Consider the following 23,010-nt stretch of genomic DNA (forward strand, 5'->3'; position numbering starts at 1 on the left):
CCCACACTGGGACACACTGACCCACACTGGGGGTACACTGACCCACACTGTGGGCACACTGACACACAGAGGTGACTGACCCACACTGGGGACACACTGACCCACACTGTGGGCACACTAACACGGGGGTGACTGACCCACACTGGGGACACACTGACCCACACTGTGGGCACACTAACACACGGGGGTGACTGACCCACACTGGGACACACTGACCCACACTGGGGACACAGTCACCCACAGTGGCTGCACTGCCTTCCCCTGGACTGGTTTATTCTCTCTCAGCGCACGCACTCTCCTGCCGTGCTACACGGCAGTTCTGTCTTTGTGGGTGAGTGATTTTAATTCGGTTCCCTTCTCTGCCTGGGCGGCCCTCCGTATTCACGCTGACTGTCCGGTCCGGTCCGGTCACCTCTCAGCCTCTGGTTAAATGCTGCCATTGACCTGGCCACTTGCAACAACTGCCTGGACGACTTGATGGAAAGACCTCTCGCCCCACCCCCGGCCTGACCCGCCCTTCCGGCTCCTTGTTCTGTGGTGGTGACCCTTGAGCATTAACCCTGCATAGACCTGCTGAGTTTTTCCAGCGATTTATCATCCCCATATCCCTCGCCCCATCTGTTTGTCCCTGTCTGGTCTGTCAGTCTATTTCTATATATAACCACACAGAAGCCTGTCTTTGTCTATTTATACGTGACTCAGTCTATTTATAAGACTGTGGACCTTGTCCACTCTCACGCACACATAAGCCTGTGAATTGGGAAAGTTGCCTGCTACGTTTCGCCACCCAGTGCTACATTTTGTACTCCCCCCCCCCCCCCCACCACTCATTCAAATCCCTCAACTTCTGTTCTGTCGCTCGCTCTTCCGGACGAATCTATCAAATGCAGCCTTTCCCCCGGCACCGTCCGGGAACTACAGAGGGACCTAAAACTTTCAAACATTAAGACGTCAGGTAAGACACGAATGTCGATGAAGATTTATCCTGAGGGTCTCCCAGCAGGGTAAGGGCTGAGGGGGTCGGTGGGGAAGGGGGAGCCCAGAAGCGAGGTACCACCCCCTCTTGATATGGGAGGAGAGAGGTGGGTGGGGGTAGTGGTGTGTTTAAAATGATACACCCCTCCCCCCCCCCCCTCTCCTTCTCCCTTCCTCACATCTCCCCCCTCCTCATCCCTCTGTCACTGGGAGACGGTGCTTGGGAGAGGACTCTCTCTCTCCCCCTTACACACACACACACACACATAGACGCACACAGATATACACACACACACAGACATAGATGCACACACAGACACACACACACACACAAACCGGTCCATTGAACCTGGCAGGGAGAAGGGTGGGAGAATTTAGTTCTCGTGAGGAAATTGTCTGATTTCAAGCTATACTTGATTTTTTGGGAATGTGAAGATGTAGAGACGGTTGCTAAGCGACTGCATCACGTCATTAGATGCACTGGGCCCTACAGGAGCAGACAGAGACAGAGAGAGAGAGGAAATAATTAGGAAAACAGTTTAATTTCACAGTGGACAGATAAAGCTCCTGAACCTCTGTTGTCTACACCAGGCGTGGATTTGGTTAATTCTGGGGAGGAGGAGGGGGGGTTGGGGTGGGGTATATTGGAGGAGAGGAGGCATTCAGTATTCCTTTCAGAGAGCAGGGCCTCCACCCTAGGAATATTTTTTTCTTGTCTTTTTTTTTGAATATACAAAGAGAGGGGGAGATCTGGGAGCATGAGAGAGCGAACAATAGAACCCAGCACCGCGTCTGTTCCCCCAGCAGCTCCGTCGGTAAGTCGGAGACGCGGCGCGAAAATGTCTTTTCCTCTTGTTGTTTTTTGTTTCTTTTTGGCAATAAAACAAGCAACTGTGCGAGCCCGCTTCCCCCTCCCCCTCCGAGGGTGAGTTTGTGCTGTCTTGTTCGCTCCCAGCCCTCTTTTGTTGTCGTTATCCCTGTCTTCCAGGTTTCGTGGGAGTGGTCTGTGGGCGAGAGCTATTATCGAGGGAGAGCCCCACATCCCACTCCAGAGAAAGGGGAATCCTCGGTGAGTTAGGCTTCTCTAGGGGCTGGCTCGGGAGACAGCAGAGAGAGAGAGAGAGAGAACGTGGAAGGGGGACCACAGAGAGAGAGAGAGAGAGAGAACGTGGAAGGGGGACCACAGAGAGAGAGAGAGAGAACGTGGAAGGGGACCACAGAGAGAGAGAGAGAGAACGTGGAAGGGGACCACAGAGAGAGAGAGAGAGAGAGAGAGAGAACGTGGAAGGGGGACCACAGAGAGAGAGAGAGAACGTGGAAGGGGGACCACAGAGAGAGAGAGAGAACGTGGAAGGGGGACCACAGAGAGAGAGAGAGAACGTGGAAGGGGGACCTCAGATAGATAGAGAGAGAGAGAGAGAGAACGTGGAAGGGGGACGGAGGAGGAGCATAGATAGAGAGAGAGAGAACGTGGAAGGGGGACCTCAGATAGATAGATAGATAGATAGAGAGAGAGAGAGAGAGAGAGAACGTGGAAGGGGGACAAAGGAGGAGCACAGAGAGAGAGAGAACGTGGAAGGGGGACCACAGAGAGAGAGAGAGAGAGAGAACGTGGAAGAGGGACGAAGGAGGAGGAGCACAGAGAGAGAGAGAACGTGGAAGGGGGACCACAGAGAGAGAGAGAGAACGTGGAAGAGGGACGAAGGAGGAGGAGCATAGATAGAGAGAGAGAGAGAGAACGTGGAAGGGGGACCTCAGATAGATAGATAGAGAGAGAGAGAACGTGGAAGGGGGACGAAGGAGGAGGAGCACAGAGAGAGAGAGAACGTGGAAGGGGGACGAAGGAGGAGAAGTGTCGAGAGGCCAGGATTATGTATGTGAGCTCCTTACTGTTGTTGCTTGTGGCCCGGGGAGTAGCAAGGAGCTGCCCAGCGCCGTGTAGCTGCTGGAACAAGGTGTCGGACTGCAGCGATAAGGAGTTGGTGGTTCCGCCTTTCGGCTTGCCGCTGCACACCACCAACCTCAGCCTGGCCCACAACAGGGTCCCCGCCCTGCCCCCGGGCTACTTCTCCTGCTACACCGACCTGACGGTGCTCGACCTCCGCAACAACTCGCTGACCGAGCTGCCGGCCGGCCTCTTCCGGCCGCTGGTCAAGCTGACCCACCTGGACCTCAGCTACAACAACCTGAGCAGCCTGAGGCGGGGGCTGCTGCTGGGGCCGGCCCGCAGCCTGGCGCGCCTGGTGCTCAGCCACAACCCGGGGCTGTCGGTGATCGCCCCGCGGGCCCTGGCCGGGCTGCCGCGCCTCCAGCACCTGGACCTCAGCTTCGACGGCCTGACCGGGGTCAGCCGGGACCTGCTGGACGCGCTGCCCGCCACCGCCTCCGTGCGCCTGGCCGGCAACCCCTGGCTGTGCGGCTGCTCCATGGAGCCCCTCCTCAAGTGGGTGGCCAGGAACCTGCACCAGTGCAACTCCGGTGAGTCTCAGACCGTCCCGGGGGGGGGGGTGGGGGCTGTTTGCACAGGGGCTCCCTGGGGGGCAGGGGCTGCACAGGGGCTCCCTGGGGTGGGGGCGGGGGGCTGCACAGGGGTTCCCTGGGGTGGGGGGGGAGAGCTGCACAGGGGCTCCCTGGGGGTGGGGGAGGGTCTGCACATGGTTCCCTGGGGGGGGAGGGTCTGCACAGGGGCTCCCTGGGGGGGGTGGGGGTGTCTGCACATGGTTCCGGGGGGGGGGAGGAGAGGGTTTGCACAGGGGCTCCCTGGGGGTGGGGGAGGGTCTGCACATGGTTCCCTGGGGGGGGAGGGTCTGCACAGGGGCTCCCTGGGGGGGTGTGGGGGTGTCTGCACATGGTTCCAGGGGGGGGGAGGAGAGGGTTTGCACAGGGGCTCCCTGGGGGGGGGGGTGGGGGTGTCTGCACATGGTTCTGGGGGGGGAAGAGAGGGTTTGCACAGGGGCTCCCTGGGGGGGGGGAGAGGAGGGGGTATCTGCACATGGTTCCCTGGGGGGGGGGGGGTTTGCACAGGGGTTCCCTGGGGGTATCTGCACATGGCTCCCTGGGGGGGTGGGGGAGGGTCTGCACAGTGGCTCCCTCAGTGGGAGGGGGAGACTTTTCATGGGGGAGGGTGGATTGTCTGTACATTGGCTCCCTGGGGGGGTGGGGTGGGGCTGATTGCACAGTGGCTCCCTCTGGGAGGGGGAGGGGTGGGTTGTCTGCACAATGGCTCCCTCAGTGGGAGGGGGAGGGTGGGGGGCTGTCTGCATAGTAGCTCCCTCGGTGGGAGACCTTTCATGGAGGGGGGGGGTCATCACCGAGTTGCCCTAAACAAAAAAACGCGGGACCGACCCCTCCACCACATGGACCTTGTCAACTCTGTCCACAGCTGGTGGCCCGGGGTCAATCCCGGTTTGCTGTCAGCTAAGAGAGAGAGAGCTTTGTGAGCTCTTCGACTAGGACAGGCAGCACGGGGAGGGGGAAGCGAGGCTCCCCCACCCTCAACAAGTGCCTGCCTCACGGGGGAACTTGTTTCAATAGAGGTGACCTGATACAAATTCATAAAGTAATGAGGGGGGGTAGATAGAGCAGCTGAAAATGTGATGCTGGAAAAGCGCAGCAGGTCAGGCAGCATCCAAGGAGCAGGAGATTCGATGTTTTGGGCATAAGCCATTCTTCAGGAATGATAGAGTAGCTGTCTTTTCCATAGGATGGGGGGATTTCAGGACTAGGGGGCACATTTTTGAGTTGAGAGGAGAGGGATTTTAAAAAAAAGACTCTTTTACACAGAATGGTTGGTGTATGGATTGAACTTCCAGCGGAAGTGATGGATGAGAGCACAGTTACAACATCCTAAAGGATGGATACATGAAAAGGAAAGGTTTGGAGGGATATGGGGCAGGAGCAGGCAGGTGGGACTAGTTTAGTTTGAGATTATGCTTGGCATGGACTGGTTGGACCTATTTCCATGCTGTATGATTCTATAATAGGAGCAGCGGCCAGTCATTTAACCTTGTGAACTTGCACGTGCATTCCTAGAAATCATGAGTCTGCCCTTTGAGAAAGTGAGAACCACAGTTGCTGGAGACCAGAGAGTGTGGCACTGGAAAAGCACAGCAGGTCAGGCAGCACCAAGGAGCAGGAGAATCGACGTTTCGGTCATAAGCCCTTCACCAGGAATGATGAAGGGCTCTTGCCCAAAACGTTAATTCTCCTGCTCCTGGGATGCTGCCTGACCTGCTGTGCGTTTCTAGCACCACACTGTCCATTCTGCCCTTTGAGCCTGCTCCCCCATTCAATATGACCATCCAAGGCATTTCCTGCTCCCACTTAGAGTCGTAGAATTGTCCAGCATGGAAACAATCCTTTGGTCCAACTCATCCATAGCAGGGGCACAGGGAAAGTAGAGAGGACATAAATTAATCGGATAATCTTAACAAAGCTGTAACAGCAGAGGTGTAGTGGGCTGAATGGCAGCTTTCTGATTTGAGTGTTTTCATGATTCCACACCTCAGGTCACCTGTGTCATAGAACTGTACAGCACGGAAACAGAGCCTTTGGTCCAACTCATCCATGCCGACCAGAAATCATCAATTAATCTAGTCCCATTTTGTCAACATTTGGTCAGTATCCCTCTAAACCCTTCCTATTTATATACCTATCCAGCTGCCTTTTAAATGTTGTCATTATAGCAGCCTCCACCACTTCCTCTGGCAGCTCATTCCATACACGCACCACCCTCTGGGGGAAAAAGTTGCCCCTTCGGTCCCTTTTTAAATTTTTCCTCTCTCACCTTAAACTAATGTTTAGTTTTGGACTCCCCTAGCCTGGGGTAAAGACTTTGGCTATTCACCCTGTTCATGCCCCTCATGATTTTATAAACCTCTAAAAGGTCACCCCTCAGCCTTTGACACTCCTGGGAAATTAACCCCAGCCTATTCAGCCTCTCACTATAGCTCAGAATCTTCAACCCTGGCAACATCTTTGTAAATCTTTTCTGCACACTTACAAGTTTCACACCATCTTTGCTCCCCTTTACCCTTTGATCCCTTTGGGCCTGAAAATCTTATCTAACTTCAGGAAGGATGTTGATTAAGATAATTGGTGAAAAAGCCAAATTTGACATGAGGTAATGTTTTATCACTTGACATAGTGAGTTCTTCTCCCGCCTGAAGGGAGCAGACTCAATCCAACTTTCGGGAGGGAATTAGATTAATACTTCGAAAAGGAAAATAAAATATAAATGGTAGGGGTATGAGGAAAGTAGAAATGACAGGAATCAATTGGATTATTTCAACACCGCTGTAGATATGTGTGGAATGAACTTCCCGAGGAAGTGGTGGAGGCAGGTACACTACAATGTTTAATAGATATTTAGATAAGTAGGTGAATAGGAAAGGATTGGAAGAATACGTGCCAATACCGGGCATGTGAGACTAGTTTGATCTGGGATTATGGTTGGCATGGACTGGTTGGACCAAAGGGTCTATTTCCATGCTGTATGTATTATAGAGATACAGAGTTATGTAACACTGAAACAGACCCTTCAGTCCAACTCCTCCATACCGACCAGATAGCCTAAATTAATCTAGTCGCATTTGCCAGCATTTGGCCCATATCCCTCTACACCCTTCCTATTCAAGTAGCCATCCAGATGCCTTTTAAATGTTATCATTGTACCAGCCTCCACCACTTTCTCACGCCAGCTCATTCCATACACACGCCACCCTCTGTGTGAAAAAAGTTGCCCCTTAGGTGTCTTTTAAATCTTGCCCCTCTCACCCTAAATCTATGTCCTCCAGTTTTGGACTCACCCCACCCTGGGAAAAGGACCTTCAGTGTTCACCCTATCCATGCCCCTCGTGATTTTATAAACCTCTAGAAGATCGCCCCTCAGCCTCCAATACTCCAGGCAAAATAACCCCATCCTATTCGGCCTCTCCATATAGCTCAAAGCCTCCAAACCTGGCAACATCCTTGTAAATCTTTTCTGCACCCTTTCAAGTTTAACAACATCTTTCCTATAGCAAAGAGAGCAGAACTGAAACCAGTATTCCAAAAGTGGTCTAATGAATGTCCTGTACAGCAGTAACATGACCTCCCAACTGCTATACTCAATGCACCATTCAATAATGGCAAGTGTACCAAACACCCTCATCACTGGCCTGTCTACCTGCGATTCCACCTTCAAAGAGGTGATGTTTTTAAAAACAAGTATGGAACTTCATGGTTCCATAATCCCTTATGGGTGGTACAGTGGCTCAGTGGTTAGCACTGCTGCCTCACAGTATCATGGACCTGGGTTCGATTCCAGCCTCAATGACTGTGTGGAGTTTACACATTCTCCTTACATCTGTGTGAGTTTCCTCCAGGTGTTCCAATTTCCTCCTACAATCCAAAGATGTGCAGGTTAGGTGAATTGGCCATGCTAAATTGCCCCATAGTGCCCAGAGATGTGTGGGTTAGGTGCATTAGTCAGGGTAAATGTAGAGACACAGGGTAGGGGGGTGTATCTGGGTGGATTACTCTTCGGAGTGTCATTGTGGATTTGTTTCCACACTGTAGAGGATTCTATGAAATAATTAGAGTTCATATTGTATTGAGTTCCACCAGCACAGAAATGGGTCACGTGCCAATATTTACTGGCCACGTTTGCCACCCTCTTTTCCCCCCCCCATACTGACTTTGAGTGGTGGGACCACGTGGAGCACAAATTATCCTGGAGGACTCAAGGGAAACTTTAGCACAGAATTGGAACAAGAGACAGCTATTGAAGTTCTTTGGTCTTGCACTCATCAGGACAGAATGGCAAGAATGCCAACTCTTGAGCAACAACTTATACTTCATGGGAAGAGGGTGCCAACAGATTGGCACTTTCAGGGAACAGTAATGGACAAATTTCAGTTCAAAGCAGGCAAGTTGTCTCTTGTTTATAGAAATATAGAAAATATAGAGCCTGTAGCACTAGTCAATATGATCATGGCTGATCATGCAATTTCAGTATCCCAGTCCTCCTTTCTCTCCACACCCCGTGGTCCCTTTAGCTGTAAGAGCTGTATTCAGCTCCCTCATGAATATATCTAATGAACTGGTCCCAATAGCTTCCTGTGGGAGAGAATTCCACAGGTTCCCAACTCTGAGGGAAGAAATTCTTCCTCATCTCTGTTCTGAATGGCTTATCCCTTAATCTTAGACTGTGAGCCCTAGCAATGGATGTCCCTTACATTGGTAACATTCTTCCTGCATCCAGCCTGTCCGGTCCCATCAGGATTTTATATGTTTCTATGAGACCCCCCTCTCATTCTTCTAAATTCTGGCAAACACAGGCCTAGCCGATCCAGTCTTTCCTTACATGTCAGTCCTGCCATTCTGGGAATCAGTCTAGTGAACCTTTGCTGGACTCCCTCAATAGCAAGAATGTCCTTCCTCAGACTAGGAGACCAAACCTGCACACAATACTCAAAGTGTGGCCTCACCAAGGCCCTGTATATAAATATAGCAAGTCATCCCTACTTCGATACACCAATCATCTCACTAATAAGGAGAGCATGCCATTAGCTTTCTTCACCACCTGCTGTGCCTGCATGCCAACCTTCAGTGACTGCTCCACCATGACTCCCAGGTATCGTTGCACCTCACCTTTTCCTAAACTGCCACCAATCAGATAACAATCTGCCTTCCTGGTTTTGCCACCAAAGTCAATTTATCCACAGTATTATCAAGGATTTTCAATGGGTAAATATGCCAGGCTGCTCCCACCAACCCCCACCCCAAGCTTTCATTCAGCTGCTGTCTGCCAAGGACAGGGTGTGTGAAGATTGGTGGTTTCTGGTATGTTGTCAGCCAGCTATGCTGCGATTAGCTTAAGTGGCAGTACCTCTACCAATCTGGGTCCACTTGCCCAACCAATCGCTGCCCCTTTTCTCATATGGACTATGTTGCTGCCCCTTTTGAGGTTTGGCATTCTTGCCATCAGGACGATTTTAAAAAAGCCCCAACAGCATGACTTCAGCAACAGTTAGGAATCTAGATAAGTCAATGAGGGAGACAGTTATACAAAGCAACATTGACAGGATTGGATTTAAACAGAATGAGTGGGTGCATTCCATTTGCATGAGGTACTCAAAATAGCGCTTAGTGGAATCTTTGGTTTGTTGTTGACAGGGCATCAAGGCATTGATGGTTGCCATGTGAAATCGGAGGTGGTGTATTGGTAGTGTCGTAGTGGACTAGTAAGATAGGGACATGGCTTCAAATTCCACCAGTGCAGATGGTGGAGTTTAAATTCAATTTGGAATTAAAATTGGACCAAATGGTGACTATCTCACCGTCAAACCCATCTAGCTGACCGAGCCACAGATACAAGGGCAAGCTAGCTTTTGGTAAACTGAGAAGGGGATAGATGCAACTCATCACCCAACCTGTTTGTTTAGCGTCCAAACTATTGAAGACTTGACTTGCCAGACCGAAGTGTAAGGGTCAGGATCCACCTAACCTCTAGCTTGTACCTTGAATTTATTCGAGCAAGTGGGGGAGATTCTGCGTCTGAAATCAAAGGGCTCTGCCAATATTAAGAACAGACAGTTCTGCAGCCTGAAGTTTTCTCAATCCACCTATAAATACATGTGTTTATCTCACGGGCCAGACATCTGAGAGAATGTGTGACTGAGTGACAGAAGATTATTTTTGGAAGCAGCCAGATGTTTTGCATTTCTTTCCATTGCTGGATTCTTGTCATCTGGTGTAATTTCAATTCCCACTATCTGTCTCTGTCTCTTTCATTCTGTCTGTCTGTCTCTCCCTCTGTCTGCTTCTCTTGGTCTCTTTCACTCACCCTGTCTTCTCTGTCTGTGTTTGTCTGACACACTTGCTCTCTATTTCTCTCTTTGTGTCTGTCTCTCACCCGTTCTTTCTCACTCTGCCCATCTGTCTCTTTCCCTCTCTGTTCTTTCATTCTGACTCTGTCTCTCTGTCTCTCTGTCTCTGTGTCTCTGTTTCTTTCTCCCTGTCTCTTTTCTCTGACTCTTACATTATTAATCTCTCTACGTCTCTTTCATTCTGACTCTTTCTCTGTCTTTCACAGTCATTCTCTTTGTCTCTCTCTATCTATTTCCCTGTCTTTTTCAATCATTCATTCTCTCTTTCTATCTATGTCTGTTTGTCTCTTTGTCTGTCTGTCCCTCTGTCTGCCTGTCTCTCTCTCTCTTTCACTCTGTCTCTCACAGCTATTTGCTCTCTCTGTATCTGTCTCTCTGTCTTTCACCCTGACTGTCTCTCTCAATCATTTGCTTTCTCTCTTTTTCTCTCTCTCTGTCTCTTTCAGTCTATCTCTCTCTCTGACTCACACTGCCAATCTCTCAGTTCCCTGCTTCTCTCAGTGAAGCCAATTCTCTCTGCCTCAATCTCTTGATATTTCTTTCTCTGTCTTTTACTTTGTCTCTCACTTTCTATCTGCCTCACTCTACCATTCTTGCCCCTCTGTCTCAGTCATTATCTTCACCTCACTGTACTTTCCTCTCCATACCTCTCTTTCTTTCTGTCAGCTTCTATTTTCTCTCTCTTCAAGCGTCTGTTTCTCTCTCTTTCTCCATTTCCTCTGAGCCTCTCAATGCACCCTTCACTCTTTCTCTCCCTCTGCTACTTTCTGTATGTCCCTGTCCATTTCTCACTGTCTCACTTTCTCCTGCGCACACAAAATGTATGAGCTATACTCATATGAATATTTCAAAGATAGAACTTTGACCCACATAGGTTGGAAATACTTACATTTATTTTTGTGTTGACAATCCAGTTTGATAGTCCCCAGCTTCTGTTATAATCTCCTGTTCTGTAGTGGATGCACTGACCCCAATAGTTTCCTGTAATTGACCTTAATTAAGACAGAGTAACTGTGCAAAGATCATTAATCTCTCAGTAGTGGGGTTGTGACACAGAAGAAAATGAGGACAGTATAACTTAATTGCGGGTACTGGGTGTGAATATTCCCAGTTTAAGGGGTGGGGGAATGGACAGAACTGAATTGTACTGCTAGTCATAGATTGTTGCTGAACAATGGGAGCCAACTATGCAATGAACATACAGGGTTAAGAAGTAGCTAGTAACTGTCTTCGGGTTGTCAATGGACAAAGGTGCAGACCTCAGAATTCAGGATATTATTGAATTGGAGAGGGTGCAGAAAAGATTGACAAGCTTGTTACAGCAGTTGGAAGGCTTGAATTACAAGGAGAAGCTGGGACCTTTCTCCCTGGGCTGACCTTATAAAGATTTATAAACATCATAAGGGGCACGGATAGGGTGAATGGCAAAGGTCTTTCCCCCCTGAGTAGGGGAGCCTGAAACTAGAGGACACCGCTTTAAGGTGAGAGGGGAAAGGGACATAAAGGGCAATGTTTTCACACAGAGGGTGGTTCATAAGTGTAATGAATGCCAGAGGAAGTGGTAGCTGCAGGAACAATTACATTTAAAAGACATTTGGACAGGTAAATGAATAGGAAAGGTTTAGAAGGATATGGACCAAATGCAGGCAAATGGGACTAATATGGCCAGAGCGGATGAATTGGACCCAAGGGTCTGTTTCCATGCTGTATGACTCTATGACTCTATTGACTGAAGGAATGGTCATGTCTTTGACCAGAGATTGCTACCTTGATCCAACTATTTCCTCAAGGTGGGGCCAACCGCAAGGGGAGTTGCTTTGAGGTACCTGCCTGGGGTGAGGCCTTTGAAATGAAATTCTGACCTTTTGATGATGCAATCCCCCTCCAACTGAGGCAGTTCCATTTGAGATTAGAGTCATAGAGCTGTACAGCACAGAAACAGACCCTTTGGTCTAACTCATCCATGCCGACCAGAAATCCTAAATCAAAAGAATCCCATTTGTCAGCACTTGGCCCATATCCCTCAAAAACCTTCCTATTGATGTACTATCCAGATGCCTTTAAATACTGTAATTGTACCAGCCTCCACCACTTATTCTGACAGCTCATTCCACATACACACCAGACTCTCTGTGAAAAAGTTACCCCTTATGTCTCTTCTAAATCTTTACCCTGTCACCCTAAACCTATGCCCTCTAGTTCTGGACTTCCCTATGCCAGGGGAAAGACCTTGTCTACTTATCTTGTCCATGCCCCTCATGAAGTTATAAACCTCTTTTAAGGTCACCCCTCAGTTCCAGGGAAAACAGCCGCAGCCTATTCAGCCTCTCCCTGTAGCTCAAACCCTCCAACCCTGGCGACATCCTTGTAAATCTTTCTCAACCCTTTCAAGATTCACAACATCCTTCCTATCGGAGAGAGGCCAGAATTGCACACAATATTCCAAATGTAGCCTAACCAATGTCCTGTACAGCTGCAACATGACCTCCCAACTCATATACTCCATGCTCTGACCAATAAAGGAAAACAGACTGACGTCTGTGAAGTTAAAGGATTTCCTTGAGGGTTGGAAGTGATGACTTGAGAAAGCATGACCTTTTGAGATGGTCCAGCACCATCGGAGATAGGACCTCGCTATTTGAGGTGGTACCTCATTGGTTGAGGTGATACTCACCATTTGAAGTGGTACCTCATTTTCTGAGGTTGTGTCTCACTGTTTGAGCTTGTACATCACTGTCTGGGGGTGGCAGCCCATGGTCTGAGGTGGTACATAATTATCTGAGGTGGTACATCATTACCTGAGATGATGCATTACTATTTGAGGTAGTACCTCACTCTTTTAGGTTATGCTTCATTATCTGCGATGGTACATCATTATCTGAGGTGGTACTTCACAGCATTTGATCTTTTGCAGTCTCAGGCAAAATCCAAGCAGAAGCCCTTGGGATTGAACTGAACCCTCTGTTGATGCCCACTCTCCCCCTACCAATTTCCCCCATCCTACCCTCTCCATTCCCTCCAATCTCGGTAGGCACTGCAAAGAATGGGATGACCTTGAGGGCATTACGGAGGCAATATAAAGCAAAAATAAAGTATTGAGCCACAACCAGTTCTCAAAAAGAAACATTTGAGGGGCTGCTACTGAGATCGAGTCAAACAGTAGCCCAGTGTTTGAGAGGAGCCTGCATTAATCAACGAGAGAATGTATTCGCAACTAGGTCACTGAGCGCAAAGATAAACTCACAACATGGCACAGGGGACAGGGAAGCTTGCCAGCTCAAAGAAACACAACCAGCCCCTTCCATATTCAATTTGTGCCTCATTGACAAGTTGAACAGTAGAAGACAAATGAACAGAAGTATAAAAGACCTGTTTCCAGACAGTCATAAATCTCAGTGATGAGGCGGCTCCGACAACTCTTGGAACAATGGTGGAATAAATAAATAATTTCCGCTCTCACCACCTCCCTCCCCCCCCCCCCCCCCCCCCCCCCAATTCCCAGAGATTTCTTCCGATTCATATCGCAGCTGGAGGCAGAGAATTAATCCCAAAGAAAGACTCCTAATCTATCAGGTCCCAGTCCAAACCTTGGTACTAGGAAACTACAACTCAAACCTGATTGGAATCATTAAACATTTCGCCCCAACTCCGCTGTCGACCCAGGTCATGATCTGTTGAACTAAAGGTAAATTTTCTGCACTGTCCCCTTAATTCATAGAATTCCTCCAGTGTGGAAAGAGGTCATTCAGCCCATCGAGTCAACTCTAACCCTTCCACCAAAACCCACCATCCTACACTACAACCCTCCATTTCCCAAGGCTAATCCACTTAGCCTACATATCCCTGGACACTACAAGGGCAATTTAGCCTGGGCAATTTAGCCTGGCCAATCCACTTGGCCTGCATAGCTTTGGACTGTGGGAGGAAACCTACACATATACAGGGAGAATGTGCAAACTCCACACAGACAGCCCCCAAGGCGGGAATTGAACCTGAGTTCCTGGCACTGTGAAGCAGCAGTACTAACCACTGAACCACCATCCTGCCCCACATGGCCTCTGCACACCATTTATATCTAGCTATCAGCCTATGTCATCTTGAATGCCTCAACTGAACCTGCCTTCTCATATACATTCAAGACTCTCACTGACAGTAAAAGACTCATTGGGGATTCTTCATCAGCTTGAGCTAATTCAGACTTCTGCCAAGTCCAATTCTCCCACTGCACACCTGCCCTTTTACCCACTGCCTGACTGCTCAATAACCTATCTGCTAGGTTATTAACTTGTATCGCATGATATAGAACATTGTGCAATGTATTTATGATACAGAAAGTCCTCTCTATTTTCAACCTAATCTGTGCTACATAAAGTTTGGTACCGCCAGCTGGTTTGGGGACTGGAGAACTTGTACTTTTGTGTCAATAAGCAATTGTCCAGTTGAGATGACCAGAAGACAGAGGAGCAGAAGTGTGCCATTCAGTCCATCAAGTCCACTCTGATATTCAATGAGGATCATGGCTGATCTATTTATCCTCGGCTCCACTTTCCTGCCTTTCCTCTTGGCTCACCTTCCTGATTAAAAAAATCTGTCTCTCTCAGCCTTGTATATTCTTATTGACACAGCCTCCTCTTATCTTCCCTTCATTGCTCAGACGTTTGAGTACAGGAGTTGGGATGTCATGTAATGAGGTTCTACAACACGTTGGTGAGGCCTCTTCTAGAGTACTGTGCATTAAGTTCTGGTCACCCTGGTATAGAAGGATATTTTTGGACTGGACAGAGTTCAGAGGATATTTACCAGGACGTTGACAGGAATGGAGAGTTTGAGTTTTATGGATAGGCTTGGACTTCTTTCTCTGGAACATAGGAAGTTGAGGGGTGATCTTACGGAGATTTATAAAATCATGAGGGGCATAGATAAGGTGAATGGCAGGTGTTTTTTCCCTCGGTGGGGGGGGGGTTCAAGACTAGGTTACATTTCTAGGGTGAAAGGAGAAAGATTTTTTTTAAAATGAGGGGCAATTGTTTTTAAACAATGGTTTGTGTGTGTAATGAACATCCAGAGGAAGTGGTGAATGAGGGTACAGTTACAATGTTTAAAATACATACATGAATAGGAATGATTTGGAGGGATATGGGCCAAGTGCAGTCAGTGGGACTACTTTGGTTTGGGACTATGTTCAGCATGGGCTGGTTGGACCAAAGGGTCTGTTTCTGCCGTATGACTCTATGAGCTCTTGACCCAACAATGCATCAAATTAGAAATTCTCACCCCATTTTCAAATGCATTCCAGGTTTAACTCCTTTGTCAAGGCCTGGTCCTCAGCTCTGCCCAAGGCCAGTTGAGATGACCAGAAGACAGAGGAGCAGACTTCACCCACTTCATTAATGACCTTCTGTCCATTGCAAGGTTATTAATGGTTGCATAATGTTCAGCACCATGACTGCCTCCTCAGACACTGAAGTCTGGATGTGCAATAAATTCTGGAAACCCTTCAGGCTTGGAATAACGAGTGACACTTGACATTCATGGCAACTAAGACCCAGGCAGTAAACATTCCCCAAAAACAGAAAGTCTTAACTATTGCCCCTCGACATTTAGTGGCATTCCCATCACTGGAGTGTTCTGGATTATTGCTAATCCATGGAAGTGGAGAGTATTTCATTAGACTTGTGCCTTGTAGATAGTATTAAATAGTACCACTGTTTTGAACTGTCTCCAGAATTAATTGCTGCCTAGAGTTGTTGACAATTTCACACACAAAGTGTGGGACTGACGTTACGTGGAGGCCCAAACTAGGCATCTTTTTAAAAATTCATTCATGGGATGTGTGTGTCGCTAGCTAGGCTGAGTTTATTGCCCTGAAGAATGTGATGGCATGCTTGAACCACTTCAGTCCTCGAGCTGTAGAGATACCTGCACTGTTGTTAAAACCTAAAGCAGGGCAGAAACAGCATGATTGTTCAGAGATGGCACAGTAGTCCAGGCAGGAGATCACTGAGAGCCATGTTAGGGGGGTTACACAAGTGAACTGTTAAGACTTGAGAGTGTGTTTCATCAAACAGTGTAGAGAGAGCTTTACTGTACATCTAACCCTGTGCTGTCCCTGTCCTGGGAGTGTTTGATGGGAGACAGTATAGAGGGGGCTTGACTCTGTATCCAACTCCATTCTGTCCCAGTCCTGGGAGTGTTTGATAGGGGACAGTATAGAGGCAGCTTTACTTTGTAACTAACCCTGTGCTGTCCCTATCCTGGGAGTGTTTAATGGGGGGACAGTGTAGATGGAGGTTTACTTTGTATCTAACCCTGTGCTGTTCCAGTCCTGGGGAATGTTTGATGGGGGACATTGTAGAGGGAGCTTTACTCTCTATCTAACCCTCTGCTGTCCCTGTCCTGGGAGTGTCTGATGGGGGACAGTACAGAGGGAGCTGTAATTAGTATCTAATCCCATGCTGAACACGTCCTGAAAGTGGTTGATGGGGGACAGTGTAGATCTAACTTTACTCTGTCTGCAATTTTGTGCTGTCCCTGTTCTGGGGAGTGTTGGCTGACTCAGGCTAGGAGAAAGTGAGGACTGCAGATGTTGGATATCAGAGCTGAAAATGTGTTGCTGGAAAAGCGCAGCGGGTCAGGCAGAATCGATTCTCCTGCTCTTTGGGTGCTGCGCTTTTCCAGCAACACATTTTCAGTTTTGACTCAGGCTAGAGGGAGCTTTGTACTCAGTATTGCATTCAGAAACATTTACTATACATTGTGCCAATATTCATCCATTCTCCAAGTGTCTAATTACTGTCTGCTGGTGTCAAATGCAGAGTTCATTAGATCAGTAACCTGTTGTGAGTCTTTGATTTGACTTTGCAGAGGACGTGGATGATGAAACGTTTGTGTCATTGTGAATTCAGATTGGCTGTAACGTCCCGGTGGTGTTTGTGACTTTAGATTAAGGAGTGACTCACAGAAATGAATGAGCTGCAGTTCCCTCTTATTGTAGCTTGTCTATCTTAAAGCTGACACCACACTTACTCCAATTCAACTCTTGATCTTTGTCTGGGAGGAATGTGTCTCAGTTGGACTGTATTGTTTCCAAGTTTTGTATGTGTGCAGTCAGTCCCACTGTTGGAGTTCTTTCACTTCATATCAAAGATTCCATAGAATCTGAGTTCATTGCACAGCTGGTAAATATTTGGGAGAAACTGGCATCACCATTTTCTCCCCATAGCCTTGTGTCAATCCCAAGCTAATTCCACTCCCTGCTCCACTCCCCTGTATCAATCCTCATACCATTCCCACTGTCCTATGCTCTCCCCACACCCTGAATCAATCCCAAATTAATTACACTGCCCCACTCTATCTCCATCCCCCTGTATCAATCCTCAAACTAACCCTGCTGCCCCACTCTCTCCCCATAGCCCTGGATTAATCTCCAAACTAATCCCACTAACCCATTCAGTCCCCCTTGCCCTGTGTCAATCCCACTGTCTCCCCACAACCCTGTATCAATCCCAAATTAATCCCACTGCCCTACTCTATCCCCACTGTCCTGTATCAATTTCCGAACTAATACCACTGCCCCACTCTCTCCCCATAGCCCTGTATCAATCCCAAACTACTCCTACCGCCTTGCTCTATCCCCATTGCTCTAAGTGAATCCCAGACCAATCCCACTGCCCGCTCCCTCCCCGTGGCTCTGTATCAATCCCAAACTAACCCCACTGCCCTGCTGTCTCCTCTATATCAATTTCAAACCAATTTAAAATTGGTACAATCCCAAAGATATTGGGTGGGGTCAATCAATCTTGAATGAGAGAGCAGTCAAATATGCAACATGGTGACCTCATCCAGATCTCACCACAGTTACGGTCAGCGGCATACGGTTGCTGAACAACTCTCAACAAGTCTTGTCACATGGGTCCCCTGCTCATGAATACTGATCTGGTGAAAATTTGGTTGAAAATCTAACCATGTTGGTCACTGAAGAGCTGAAGATGAGCCAGGAGAAGCCTAAAGGGAGAAAGATTGATATATCAGACTGAGGAACTTGGGCCTTTCATCTCAGAACCGAGGGCCTTCAGTGGGGGAGTTTATAAAGATTAAATATTATCGGAAAGATAAATGTGGGGGATTTATTTTCAGCTAAACTGTGAGGGTAGAACAAAGGACACAAGGTCTCATCAACAGTAAAGAAAATTTAATCATAGAACATAGAACAGCTAGCAGGAAATCTTTCTCTGCCCAGTGTGAGGTGGCTCAGCAGTTAGCACTGCTGCCTCACAGCACAGGGACCCAGGTTCAATTCCACTCTCAGGCTGTGTGGACTTTGCACATTCTCCCTGTGTCTGTATGGGTTTCCTCCAGGTGCTCTGGTTTCCTCCCACTGATCAAAGATGTGCAGGTTGGGGGGATTGGCCATGTCTAAATTGCCCAGTAGCATCCAGAGATGTGCAGGCTGAGTGGGTTGGCCATAGGAAATGCAGTGATAGGGTGGGAAGACAGGCTTGGGTGTCATGATCTTTGGTGGATTGGTGTGGACTCGATGGGCCAAATGGCCTGCTTCCACACTGCAGAGATTCTAGAACTAGATTGATGTTAAAAATTGGAATAAAAATACTCAATGCAGACATGCAAAGCTTAAATCCACTTGTATATTGAAATATGAAAGGCCTTTGACAATTTTGTGCTTCTTGAAATTCACTGATGCCATCAATGAGACACAAAGCAGGTCAGCTGATCATGACCTCATTGCTAATTGTGCGATCTGATTAGATTAGATTAGATTACTTACAGTGTGGAAACAGGCCCTTCGGCCCAACAAGTCCACACCGACCCGCCGAAGCGCAACCCACCCATACCCCTACATTTACCCCTTACCTAACACTACGGGCAATTTAGCATGGCCAATTCACCTGACCCGCACATCTTTGGACTGTGGGAGGAAACCGGAGCACCCGGAGGAAACCCACGCAGACACGGGGAGAACGTGCAAACTCCACACAGTCAGTCGCCTGAGTCGGGAATTGAACCCGGGTCTCAGGCGCTGTGAGACAGCAGTGCTAACCACTGTGCCACCGTGCCGCCCACTTCTCACTGTACACAAAATGGCAGCTGCATATATATGACAACAGCGCTGTCGCTTCATGTGGGTGAACTTTTATTGGGGTAGATGGGAATATGAGGCAATGAGATCTTATTGAATGGTGGGGCAGGCTTGAGGGGCTGAGTGTCCTAAACTCTATGCCCATTTATTTCAGTGTGCATTTGGTTGACCTGAAAATATGAAAGCTGCCAGAGAAATGCAGCATTTATGCTTGTTGTAAGCATATTTTTGTCTTCTCATGCTTGACATGTAGGTGGCGCTTAATCAACACAGTACAGTAGAAGGTAATTTTGAATTTGAGGACCTCACTGAAAAGAGAAGACATCTTGCCATCTGGAACTATCATCAGGACAAATACAAGAATGCCAAATTCTAGACGGTTCCAATTTCTACCACAGAAGGGAGCTGACTGATTGGCAAGTTGACTCTGATTGGCCACATTGTTGCTATGGTGAAGGCAATATGGAGCTACGGGCTTTCGTAATTTGGCTGTTGGAAATTTGGCATCATTAGGTTTGTCCTGATGAAGGCTCAACAAGAAAGTTTGGCAACATGTCTATATTTTCAACAATGTTGAAAATGCTCTTTAATATCATGATAGACCTCATCCAAAAAAAGGTTATCTAGGTGTGCAATGCAATCATGATCAGCTGGGCCAATGGGCTGAGGATGACAGATTGAATTTAATTTAGATAAAAACAAGGGAAGGACTTGCACAGTTAATGGGAGAGCCCTGGGGAATATTAGTTCAGGCACATAGTTCATTTAAAGTGGTGTCACAGTTAGATAGGGTGGTGAAGAAAGCATTTTGCATGTCTGTCTTCATTGGACAGAGCACTGAGTATATGAGTTGGGACATCACGTTATGGCTCCACAGAACATTGATGAGGCCACTTTTTGAGTAATGGACCACAGTTCTGGTCACCCTACTATAGAAAGGATACTATTGAACTGGAAAGGGGGAAGAAAAGATTTGCAACAAAGTTACCAGGACTGGAGGGTTTGAGTTATAAGGGGAGGCAAGATAGGCTGGGACTTTTATTTTTCCTGGACCATAGGAGGTTGAGGGGTGGACTTATAGAAGTTTATAAGTTTACTTATAGAAGTAAATCATGGGGGGCATAGATATGATGAATAACAAAGCTCTTAATGTTAAGGGCATAAAGTCAAGGTGAGAGGAGAAAGATTTAAAAGGGAGCTGAAGGACAACTTTTTCACACAGAGAGTGGTATATACTGTATGTGAAAGGAACTTCCAGAGGAAATGCTAGATGTTGGCACAGTTACAACATTTAAGACACATTTGTCAAGTGCATTAATAGGAAAGATTTAGAGGGATGTGAGCCAAAGGCAGGCAAATGAGACTAGTTTAGTTTGGGAAACTTCATCGGCATGGACAGGTCGGACCAAAATATCTGTTTCTGTGCTGCATACTCTATGACATTATTACACTTATGACATTTGGAAGGTACATGGCTAGTAGAGGTTTAGAGGAATATAGGCCAAACACAGGTAAATGGGACTAGTTCAGTTTGGGATTTTGGTTGGCATGGTCGAGTCGATCTTAAGGATCTATTTCTGTGCTGTATGACTCAATGACCTTTGGACTGGCACATGAATAGGAAACGTTCAGAAGGATATGGTACAAATGGGAGTAGCTCAGTTTGAGATACCTGGTTGGCATGGACAAATTAGTATGAAGGGTCTGTTTCCATGCTGTATAACTCTAAGACTATATGGCATTTGAACAGGTACATGATTAAGAAAGGTTTAGAAGGATATGGCCTGGATGTAGGCAAATGGGATTAGTTTAGTTGGGAAATTGGTCAGCATGGAAGGGATAGACTGAAAGGTATTTCCATGCTGTGTGAATCTGGATAAAATTGAGTTCTTTTGTTCTGTCATAACTTTCTGAGGCTTTTTGTGTCAGATTCTAGGGAAGTGGAGTGTGCTGGTCCACCAGAGGTCAAAGGTATTCCACTCTTCACCCTGACCGAAGAGAGCTTTAAGGCATGCCACTTCTCATTGACCCTGGATGACTATCTCTTCATTGCCTTTGTTGGCTTCATTGTGTCCATTGCATCAGTCGCCACAAACTTCCTTCTGGGAATTACTGCTAACTGCTGCCATCGCTGGAACAAGGCAAATGAAGAGGAAGAGATGTGACACCTCCCTCCCCAACTTTGGTGGACGAACCAATCGCAAAGCTGCAAGGTTAGACCGGTATTTTGGCTCCTTACATTCAGCCCACGCGAGGAAAGAGCGAGGGAGGAGAAATGGGGATGAGATCATGACGAAGACAACATGTCTTGTCAGGGGAAGAGCTTGGCGTTCACGAAGAAACCCACTTTTCCTTTTATATTCTTTCTGTCTCCGGTAGTGAGAGGCAACCAAGGAAGGTACGGATTTGATTCCACCAGCCATGACCCACTGAGCAAGGCTAGTGAGGAAAAAAGGGCATTTTTGGGTGCCGTTGTACTGAACGATTTGGAGAAGTTGAATTTGCTCTGAGACTCGAAAGCCACTTCTATGGGAGTCTTTGATGATATTGGAGAGGATGATCTTGAAAATAGAATTCAAGTTTCTTGATGTTATAGCCATCGGAACTGGAGAGTTAAGCCTTATTCTTTATGCTGTTTGTACGATTGAAGATCAGAGTTGACTCCAAATCATTCAACTGTAATCATCACCTCCGTTGTCAAGCAATGGACGATGCAGTTGAATCTACTCATTTACTAAGTTTTAACTGAGATTGTAATGGTGGAAAGTGACTGAGACTTTGCAACTTTGAAATTCAGATGAGAAGGAAAACTTTGAAATGTTCACTCACTTTTACAATCCGATGTGAAGAAGATCCGATTGAAGATGATCTGATAAGTGAAGACCAGAACTCTAAGCACTGTTTGAAGAAAAATAAAGCTTAAAAAGAAACAAACAAGTTCATTTGTCCTTAATGCTGAGAAGGAGAGGACAGAGTTCAATTCTAGCCTAATTGGTATCAATCTAATTGGCCTTTGGAACTTAGTTGAGTATTCAATGGACAAGAAGCAAAGGACTGTGATTGCAAATAGTTTTGACATGTTTCCCAGCTAGGGTGAAGGTCAAGTGTAATTACCTCCAATTACTTAGTGCAGAACCAGGCCATTTGGCCCAACAGGGCAATGCTGATGTGTCAAGCCTCCTCCCAGCCCCTATTCCATCTCACCTTAGCAACATAACAGATGGTGAGGAAATGTACTGTGCTGTATGGGAGGCTTTCAAAGGTATGCACATCTTGCACATAGCTAACTGTGGGCGATTCAGCGCTTGCTATAAATATTTCACAATCAGTCCTAAACTGAATTTGAACTTTGTGAAACTGACGGAAGGAAAAGGCAATTTGTCAATATCATTATCTTCAAATAAATGTTTGGGGAGCCTTGATGAGCAAGGATATGACAATATTAAGACCAATTTTAACAGGATATATCTTGGTGATGCAAACTGTGCAGGCATCTGCTCATTAAAAGCTGACTAGGTCTGACAGTTCCTGATAAACACCTGATTTATGAGTGTGGATACAAAATACAGAGAGCTTCATATCCGTTGGGCTATTTAAAGACAGAAGCAAAATGAGATTGAGAGGCTGCCTTCCCCGCCAAAAAAAAAATAAATCGGGTAAGGACAATGTTGGCAAGCCTGCCTCAGGAATTCTAACCAGCCTGAGAATGTGTGTGTGTGTGTGTGTGTGTGAGAGAGAGAGAGAGAGAAAGAGAGAGAGAGAGAAGGCTGGTTTAATATCTCCACTATGGAACCAGGTCACGCAACACCCTGGAGCAATTTGCCTTTAGGTAGCAGCAGTTTTTATGAGGAGGATGTTCCCTAGCCAATTCATGGGGAGGGGGCATTTGTCAGGTGAGGAATTGCATGCAAGCAAGTTTGGGGCAGTAGCAGAGGTGAACAAAGGAGTAACTTTTAAGCAGCATCTTACCAGAGCAGAGAGATGACAGTGCTGAGAGGGGGAATTCTTTCCAACTCCAGGCAGCTGAAAGGACGGGTGGCCCAAAGGTGTGACTAAAATTGGGGTGAT

General features: G+C 47.3%; 2 protein-coding genes across 3 annotated transcripts in view; one reads left to right on the forward strand and one right to left on the reverse strand.

Annotated features, from left to right (window-relative positions):
• The window catches only part of LOC132835209 (serine protease 55-like), a 42,537-nt gene extending 42,081 nt beyond the window's left edge, over window positions 1–456 (reverse strand). Inside the window, exon 1 of the mRNA XM_060854573.1 lies at window positions 445–456. The gene's annotated coding sequence lies outside the window, so the exon portion shown is untranslated. The remainder of the gene's footprint in view (window positions 1–444) is intronic.
• Window positions 457–2,494: 2,038 nt separating this feature from the next.
• The window catches only part of LOC132835228 (leucine-rich repeat-containing protein 55-like), a 28,916-nt gene continuing 8,400 nt past the window's right edge, over window positions 2,495–23,010 (forward strand). The window contains exons 1-2 of one of the 2 annotated variants that reach the window (XR_009647288.1): window positions 2,495–3,453; window positions 20,872–22,598. Coding sequence is in view for 1 of the 2 variants with exons in the window: in XM_060854597.1 (XP_060710580.1) it covers window positions 2,847–3,453; window positions 20,872–21,107 (843 nt within the window). In the remaining variant the exon portion in view is untranslated. The remainder of the gene's footprint in view (window positions 3,454–20,871; window positions 22,599–23,010) is intronic. The other variant, XM_060854597.1, reaches the window with a different exon arrangement.

This window comes from Hemiscyllium ocellatum, chromosome 44 (genome assembly GCF_020745735.1).
Source record: "Hemiscyllium ocellatum isolate sHemOce1 chromosome 44, sHemOce1.pat.X.cur, whole genome shotgun sequence".
NCBI classification, from domain to species: Eukaryota; Metazoa; Chordata; class Chondrichthyes; order Orectolobiformes; family Hemiscylliidae; genus Hemiscyllium; species Hemiscyllium ocellatum.